The 8,710-nt window shown below is 54.7% G+C and overlaps 1 protein-coding gene across 4 annotated transcripts; it reads right to left on the bottom strand.

Annotated features, from left to right (window-relative positions):
* Positions 1-2,397: 2,397 nt before the first annotated feature.
* KLF4 (KLF transcription factor 4) lies at positions 2,398-6,930 on the bottom strand. 4 transcript variants are annotated; one of them, XM_075019885.1, is made up of 5 exons: positions 6,566-6,928; positions 6,360-6,477; positions 5,310-6,231; positions 5,055-5,219; positions 2,398-3,501 (listed from the first exon to the last, which is right to left on the bottom strand). In XM_075019885.1, exons 1-5 carry the CDS (start codon positions 6,568-6,570, stop codon positions 3,326-3,328), a joined length of 1,386 nt encoding a protein of 461 aa, XP_074875986.1. In that variant the 5' UTR covers positions 6,571-6,928; the 3' UTR covers positions 2,398-3,325. The 4 variants fall into 4 exon arrangements, with proteins under 4 accessions (XP_074875986.1, XP_074875985.1, XP_074875984.1 ...); XM_075019884.1 differs by having other exon boundaries at positions 5,055-6,231; positions 6,566-6,929; XM_075019883.1 differs by having other exon boundaries at positions 5,310-6,929.
* Between the last annotated feature and the right edge of the window lie 1,780 nt (positions 6,931-8,710).

Below are 8,710 nucleotides of genomic sequence, written 5' to 3'. Positions count from 1 at the left end.
GCTCTAGAGGTGCTCACCCTGTGTCAGAGAGGCCACCCCCAATAACATCAAACCCTGTTTTTAGATGCTCCAGCCTGAGCAAAATAGCACATGAATATAGCTTTAGTAACGCTAAACAAATCGTGTTTTTCAAGACACCCTTACAAGATTGCTTGGTGGTTTACATATGTTTTATGAGACATGCTTTTTGATATGTGTTGTTCCACTGCATCCGTGTACTATCTTGCACGTAAGTGCAACTCCAGGACGCTAGACACAATGAAACAGGTGGCAACTGCAACATGCTGTTTCTAGCTCTACCTAACTTATGAGAGCACAACTGGTGCAACTGCTCATTTCACTATTTACACCAGAGACCTCCTTAAGAACAAGGACTGCCTCTCACGGGCTGCATGCTGTACAGCAAAAATTGAGTGTTGGCTTATGTCCCAAAAGTATAGGAGTAGCATTTTGGAAATGGTTAAAGGAACAGCAGCATTTCTTTTTAAATACCAAGCTACAACTGTGCCCATTTAGGTCTGGAAAGAAAATCATACGTGAGGACAGCTTGGTTAGGATCAGGAAAAAAAGAAAGAAAAAAAAAAATCTAGTGGGAGAAGAGAACAAAGCCTTGGTTCAAGAATGCCATTGTTCGTACAACTGTAAACCTAGGGTCTATAAAACCACCAAGCAGAAACTGAAGTTGGCTGAAGCAGGTAATGTATTACTAAATGCTAGAGCATCTTATAAAATTCTTAAGGCTGCACAATGACAGAAGACTTGAAAGGCAAAAGAAACAACTTTCTCAGATGAAATCTTCAGATTTCAGTACTTACAGATGTGTTAGGACATAGACCTTGCACAGATGTAAAAGGTTCTGAATGGCAGCTGTACAGATAGAGGTGATCCTGCAGCTACTCAAGTGTGCTCCAGCATTGCTGAGTGTCAGGCACACAGTATGCCTCAGCTGCAACATTTACCTTGCATCTCACATCCAGAATCCACAGGCAGAGGAACAGAGGAGGTAAAAAAATTACTGGTTTTATTGTAAAAAGTTTTCACATGAAAAAAGCTTCAGATAAAAGATGACTCATAACTTTAATTTAGCTTTAAATACTTGCTATTTGCAAACCAAACAAGACATTCCCCACTCCCCATGTTACCTATAAACCAAACCAATAAAGATAGCTTTCAGTTGAACAAAGCATGCCTAGGAGATAAGGGGTGAGAAATATTTTCTGCATCATTATGTGACCTACATGCACTTAGAAAGAAGTGGCATCAGTCACCACACAAAGAACACATCAAAATGTGGAATTTAATAGCATTCCTAAGACACATTTGGGAACAAAAAGTTGATATTGCCACTCTTGTTTTAACTACTGCAAAAATATGAATGGCTCTTGCCTGTAATTTGTTTTCCATGCTCAGCTTTATTGAAGGTTATATATACCCAAATTCCCAGCTGACTGACATTTTAAACCAGTGGAAGAGAAATAATTTCTTTCTTCTCTTTACAAAGAGTAGTGAGAAAAACAGGTCCTATTCTCCAAGCATTCATGTTGAAATCATCTTATTGCTACACATTTGTAAAGAAACTAGAGCAATGAGGTCCCTAAGGACAACTACAACAAAAATGGTAACGACTTGAGGCACACAGCGGGCTCACTACACCGAACTGCAGCAGAGAGAGTGCAACTGAAGGTACACTGGGAACCTTAGAGCAACACACCTTGAGTGTACAGCTATATGGTTTGTAGACTCATCAGCCTTCCCAAGTTATGTATGCATGCCAGGACCCCTACAGGAATTTTGGCTCTTCAGATACTGCCAAATTACTGAATTCCCAGGACAGAGCAGGCTTGAAAAGAAACTCCATGTAGTTTACTGTTAAAAGGTATTTTATGCATGCACTCTTTATTCCGTGAGTCAAGTTTATTCTTTGTGACATTACTCAGTTGATTTTCTTTCATTCGTGTGAAAGGAATTACGTTACACCAGCTTATCTGAGAAGCCCAAGAAAATGAAGCTAGAAATCTTTCATGCTGAAAAGACCACTACAAAAAAAACCCTCTAAAATGTGTTATCTTTGAGTATGCAAAGCCTAATGTCCCCAACAGATGTATTTCCTCAAACAAGTAACTCAAACTGAGTTACCTTAACAGTGATATATCACAGTTTCATCATGCAGGTGAGAAGCAGCAACTCTGATATTCAGAGCAAAAATTTTCAGTATACCTTCTTCCTTAAAAAGATGTGTTACATCAGCACTGCACTTACACAATCCGATCTTTCAGAGTCTTCAGACTATAGGCCTTTGCCACCATCCTCCCCTGCCTTGGGAAACTTGACCACTAACAAATACTTAATAAACTTTCTTTGGACATATCCACGCACAGAAGAAAATCAGAGCAGCCATTCAGATAAAATATTATAGGTTTATTTAAAACTTATTTTCCACTTGAATATGCAAAATACAAATTCCAACAAAATGTTCATTTTTACTTTGTAGTTTACAAATATACAAAATAGAAGTTTGCTTAAATTTATATTACATATTTATTATGTAAAGAACTATATAGAAAACTTTTGTTCTGCTTAAGGCATATTTGGGAATAAACCATTGTACAAACTATTGCACATCGAAACCACAGTGCATTACAGACTGTCTGCATAAAGTTATTTTCTTAAAAAAGATAAACCAGGTTTATTTACCTGATTTAGGTCATTATCAGTGATCGGAAGACAAAAATATTTCCTTGTCAGATATGCAGCAGTTTGAGAACTTTGGCTTCCTGCTTTTGGTACCTCTAGAACTAACAGTCACTAAGCACCATGAAATAGGCTTTTAAAATAGAATTCTGTACCTGAATTTTTCCTCCTCTTTTAACATCGTAATGGCTTTCAGAAGGAAAAAAAAAAGGAAAGTACAAGATGACATTTACATCTAATATTGCATTGAAAGAAAATTAAGGGAATGCCATTTCCCTGTGTAATATCCCCACCCTCCGAACTACACACAGTCTGTTTAACCCTGATATCCGTGACTTCCAGTCACTCCTTGGCATTTCGTAGTCCGGAAATAATTCAAGTTGGATTTACAAATGGAATGATAGAAGAAGATCCAGTCATTGACCCCAATGTTTTTGGTTCTCTTTTAAATGTGTATATATATAAAAAAGTTGCAATGTCTGTATGCAATTATCCCTCTTTTCCACTCTTTGGTAGACTTCACCTTGATCATCTGTAGTGCTTAAACTATGTTCTCCCCATCTTGCGGAAGACAGTCCTTGTGCTGTAAATACTGAATCTCTATGGCAGTTGGGGAAAGCTCCACTGCTTCCAACTAAAAGTGCCTCTTCATGTGTAAGGCAAGGTGGTCCGACCTGGAAAATGCTCTGTCACACCGCTGGCACTGGAAAGGGCGGTGGCCTGTGTGTTTTCTGTAGTGACGAGTAAGTTCATCAGATCGGGCAAACTTCCATCCGCAGCCTTCCCAGTCACAGTGATAAGGTTTCTCACCTTTAAAAAAAACAAACAAACAAAAACCACAACAAATGAAAACAGGTCAGTTCAGGGTTTTTTTGTGCTTACCACTTCTAACACCTGTCTTTCAAGAAACACTAACACACATTGTCCCAGGTAAGAAAAAGGGAGATGTCATAGAAAATGCAACAAACTTCTTGAAGCCGTTGCAAGCAAACTAAATAAACTAACAGAGTAAGACTGTCTTTTCAAGATGTACAGGTACTATAAAACGCTGGCATTGCTGAAATCTTCACTAAAATGCTCATTTCCACTGTTTGCCTTGCACACGCATCTTCAGAGCACGCAAGTTGAGATAATAGAGTGTATTTTTGCCAGCTAATGTTATACGATCAAATAGCAACCAGAAATAGCTTGGCAGACATAATGCATTTAGATAATTGTAGGTCTCAAGAATTAAAAAACAGCTGGAAACTGTTTTCATTAGCTCAGCCTGATTAAGAACTCAATCTTACTGTCTTCACTATAACAAAACCACTGTTGACAGCAAGACGAGTTTCCCTGACAATTACAAACTCCCAGTCCTACACATACTGGAGACAGTGCTGACCAGCTCGGGGCAAACGGGAAGTACTAGTCACTTGACCGATTCCCCCCCTCCCCGCTCCACCACTGCCATTAGCTGAAGATGTAGCCTAAGTACTGCACTACCAGTAGTTTCTCCCCTTCCCATCTCTTCTCCAGGAGAAAGTTTTGAATCAAGTTCACAATCCAGGGATTTAAATAATGCAAATTCCCAGGTTATTTAATCACTGTTACGGAATGCCCGCACTGACGAAACCACGCATGATGTACCTGCTTTCACAAGCTCAGTTTCTGCAACACCACATTCAGCTGCATGGTTGAAGTTTGGACTCAGGCTCAGATACACACTTTGGCAGATTTTATCCGAATTCTAGCATTAGCCAATCAACCGTTAAATTCTGCCTCTTTGGTGCTAGTGCAGGGGAAGATGTGCTCCCACGCATAGGCGAGGCACCCCATCAGTGCTGCCAACACAGCTGAAAGCCCTACTTGCAAGGGGCCCATCACAGTTTCCTCAGAAAGGGAACAGAGGCTTGCAGAGGTGCACAGTCTCTTGCACTACAGCAAGCCAAGAGGGGTGCGTGTGTGAAGCGTTTAACCACAAGCAAAGCAAGCAGTGTCTTAGAGAGAGGTCTGCTCCCTTCTCAGAAGTGGGCCAACACCATCTAGAGCAACAAATCCCAGCTGAATTCCAACTACCTGCTAATTAGCTAGCCACATAGCAAGAGAGGAGCAACAAACTTTGCCTTGGCAAGAAACCCACCCGCTCCCACATCTGAGTCATTCCGAACCATTAAGCAAAACGCCGAGCCAGTAAGCAAAGACTGCACAGGACTTCACGTAGCCAAGGGGGGAGGAAAAAAAGCTCAGAAACCCAGAAGAGAAGGGTTACAACTTGCTACTTTTAGCCCTCCTCCTGTGCTCCCCCCTTTTCAGGGTCTGAGGGTCTCACCCCACACCCCTTCAGGCCAGGGCATCCCGCTGACCCTGGCACTGGGACTAACCTGTGTGGGTTCTCAGGTGTGCCTTGAGATGAGAGCTCTTGGTGTAGGTTTTGCCACAGCCCGCGTAATCGCAGGTGTGTGTGGCCGTCCTTTTCCTAGGCCATGACCGACGTCCTCTCTTGGGCTTGGTCTCCTCAGGCAGGCAGCTCCCCGGGGGCATCAGCTCTAGAGGCAGACAGGGAGGAGTGAGCACCGCTGTGGCCAGCACCAAAGCGGGTGCCCCAGTGTGCCCACTGCTGAAGCACGGGGACTCACCTTGGTACTGGAGCGTGCCAGGTGGCAGCTGCTCGGGCAAGAAGGTGGGGTAACCGGGGGCCGGGGGGTACCCCGGGGGCAGCGGCAGCGGTGGGTGGCTCAGCCCAGGGGCAGCGGGGAGACAGTCTCTGCCGCTCAGCATCTCCTCGGGCCCCAGTGAGGGTGTAGTCCGGGCGGGCAGTGGGCGGCCCAGGGAGAAGTCGTGCTGGGGGGCTCCTCGGGGGCCACTGCCGTGCGGTGGCGGCGGTGGGGCCAGGGTGCACGGCGGGGCGGCCTCCTGCTTGATTTTGGGGCACATCCGCGGCAGGGGGCTGTAGGGGGCCCCGGGGCCCTCGGCGCCGGGTGGCGGAGCGGCAGCTGGGGGGCCGCTCTTGGGGCTGAGCCCCGGGTGGCTGTACTCGCCCACCGCCTTCACCACGAACTTGCCCTGCAGGCTGCCCAGGGGCGGCAGCGCCGCCGGCGCCGGCAGGTACACCGGGTCCAGGTCGGGCCGCATGAGCTCAGCCACGAAGCCTCCCGAGGGGGACACGTCGGTGATGTCGGCCAAGTTGAAGGGGGTGGCAGGGCCGCCAGCGGGGGCCCCGTCGCGGCTGCCGCCGCCGCCGCCGCCGCCGTAGAGGAGGCCGGCGGGCTCGGGCCGGGGCAGAGGGTAGGCGAAGGGCCCGGCGGGGCAGGGGCTGGCGGTGGGCGCCGGGGCGGCGGCGGGGGCCACCACCACGGCAGCGGCGGCGGCGGGCTCCTGGTGCATGAGGGAGTTGGAGAGGATGAAGTCGAAGTCCAGCAGCTCGTTGAACTCCTCAGCGTCGCGGCGGGGCCCCAGGGCGGCGGCGGCCTCCAGCTCCGACGGCGGCGACGCCTCCACGGGCCGCGCCGCCAGCGCCGGCGGCGGCCGCTTCAGCTGCGACAGCTCCTCCCGCCACCGCTGCGGGGAGACGGGCAACGGCTCAGCCGCCGGCCCGCCGCCGCGCCGCCCCCGCCCCGGCCGGCCCCCGCCTCCCCCGCCCCGGCCCCGGCCCGGCCGACCCGCGCCGCCGCGACGCCGATACTCACGTTGCCGGGGCCCGCGGGCCGCGCCGCTTTCTCGCGGCCCGCGGCGCCCGCCGCGAAGGTGGCGATGGAGGGGAGGAGCGTGCCGCTGAGCGCCATCTCGCACTCGCCGGGGGGCTGCCTGCGGGTGGGGAGAGCACAGCGGCGTCAGGCGGCGGCGGCGGCAGGGGAGGGTCGGCCCGGGCCGGGGGGCCGCGCCCGGCACCCACCGCATCCGCGCCGGGTCGTCACGCCGAGCTGCTGCAGCCGTCGTCGTCCCGAGCGCCGCCGCGGAGGAGAGGGACCGGGGGGTGGCACAGACGCGCCGCCCAGCCGCGGAGAGCCGTCCCGGCGCCGCCGGGGTGGTGCCGCGGGAGCGCCCTTCCTCGGTGCTCTGCCGGAGATGAAGGCGAACGCGGCGCGGGGCGCTAGCGGCGCCGCGGGGAGGCGGCCGCCGCCCGGCGACGCGGCTCCGGCACTGGCAGGGCGGCGGCGGCGCGAAGTGCTTCCCGGGGAGCCGCGGCCATGGGAGGGCCGGGCGGGACGGACGGGGCGCGGTGGTGCCAGTGGGGAGGCGGGGGGGGGGGTGTGTGTGTGTGGGGGGGGAGGGCCGGGCCGGGCCGCCCCGCACTCCGCTGCTCCCGCAGCCGCCGCGCCCCGCTCGGCACTGCGCGCCGCCCGCCGCCGCCGCCCTTCTTATTACCTCACCTCGAGCCCGCCCCGCCCACCGTCGCCGGGGCGACGGCGAAAACAAACTGACACGTGGGGAGAGGGGGCGTTCCGCGCGGGAGAGGCTGTGGCGGCGGGCGGGGGGGGGGGGGCGGTAAAGAGGGAGAGGGGGCTCCCGCCCCGCCCGCCCCGCCCCGCCCGCCTGCCTGCCTCTTGCTGCCGCGCGTGACGCAGGCGGGGCGCTGCCGCCAGCTCGCGGGGCGGAGGGGTTGGGGGGGGGGGGGAGAGAGTGGGGGGAGTAAGGTCGGGGATGCCCGCGCGCCGCGGGGTCTCGCGCGCCCTCGGCGGCGGCGGTGGCGGGGGGGGAGGGGAGGGGAGGGCGCGGCAGCGGGCACTGCTCGGCGTGTCCCGCGTGCCTGGGAACCACGGTCTCGTGCGGCGCCGGAGCGCAGGTGGGGCTCGAGAGCGGCGCTGCTCCCGGCCCGCCGCGGCGCGCGCCGGCGGGGGTGGAGGGGCAGAGAGGGTAGCGAGAAGGAAACGAAACGGCCGGGAAGCCCGGCTGCGCCTTTTCCTTTCTTTTATTTTCTCTCTCTCCTCCCGCCTCTCCTGTTTTCTGCTGCAAGTTGCCTTCTGGGTTTGGGTCGTGTCGTGTCGTCCCCCCCCCTCTTTTTTTTTTCCTGAACCGCGCCCCGACGGCGGGACCCTCCCCACGCCCCGGTCTGTGCCGCTCACGGACTGTTTCGGGCTACGGGGCTCTTCCGTCGCAGGCGGCCTCCCGGCCTGGGGAGCGGGGCGAGCGGCTGCAGCCGGCGGCGGGGACTGACAGGCGGCGGCGGGGCTGCCCCGCGGCGGGGGCCAGCGGCCGTGCGGGGACGGAGGCGGTCGGGGACGGGGCTGCCGCCGGGGACCGGCTGGACCGACCGCCCCCCGCCGCCCCCGCCCGCCGCGGGACGGGGCGGATGGCGGGGAGGGTTGCGCAGCACTGCGGTCGTTTTTTTCCGGAGGGGGAAGGGGGGGGCAGGAGAAATTAAAGAAAATTAAAAAAGCAACCCCGAAACGAAGCAAAACGCCACAGAAAGCTGAAAGAAAGGACCGGGCTCGCGGACGGGAGCGGCGGCCCGGCTCCTGCAGAGGGCAATGGCGAGCCGGCGCCGTGGCCCCGGCCGCCGGGAGGCTCGGCGGGCTGCAGCGCCGGTCCCCGCGGCCGCCCCCGCTGGCGGTGACACCCCCCGGTCCCCCCCCGGCCCCGCCGGCTGCCCCGTGGCGCTGCCGGCCGCTCTCCAGAACGGGTTGGGCGGGGGGTGTGTGTGCGTGCGTGTGTGTGTGTGTGTGTGTGAAGTCCCTGCCCTGCGCAATTTGCAAACATGAGCCCGAGTAAATTGGGATGACTAAATTAAACCCTAAAATAATAATAAAGTGCCCGGCTTTATTTTAGCAAACCTGTTTTACCAGTTTCGAGTTACGAATGTTAATTATTAATAACTTTGGCACTAGGAAATACTTTTGGGGTTTTTTCCCTGCACAAAGTCCGTGCCTCAGCAGAAGATGTGACAGGAACCGCCGGTACCGAAGGGATCAGCGCGCAGAGACGAAGGCCAGTGGAACACCAGGAGGACGCCCGAAGACGTCTTGTGAAGGGAGAGGGGGCACCTCCCCAGCGCAGAGGTGCAGGGCTGGTGGACCGCGGCGTGACGGCTGCGCTGCTG

This window comes from Buteo buteo, chromosome Z (genome assembly GCF_964188355.1).
Source record: "Buteo buteo chromosome Z, bButBut1.hap1.1, whole genome shotgun sequence".
Taxonomy (NCBI): domain Eukaryota; kingdom Metazoa; phylum Chordata; class Aves; order Accipitriformes; family Accipitridae; genus Buteo; species Buteo buteo.
This window is presented reverse-complemented; position numbering and strand designations above follow the sequence as displayed.

Bases quoted from the DNA above. Each gene is read 5' to 3' on its own strand.
- KLF4 (XM_075019881.1), bottom strand. From the start codon at position 6,570: ATGCGGTGGGTGCCGGGCGCGGCCCCCCGGCCCGGGCCGACCCTCCCC. The intron at 3,502-5,054 runs GTTAGTCCCAGT...TTTTTTTTAAAG, and splicing joins ACACCTGAGAACCCACACAG to GTGAGAAACCTTATCACTGT.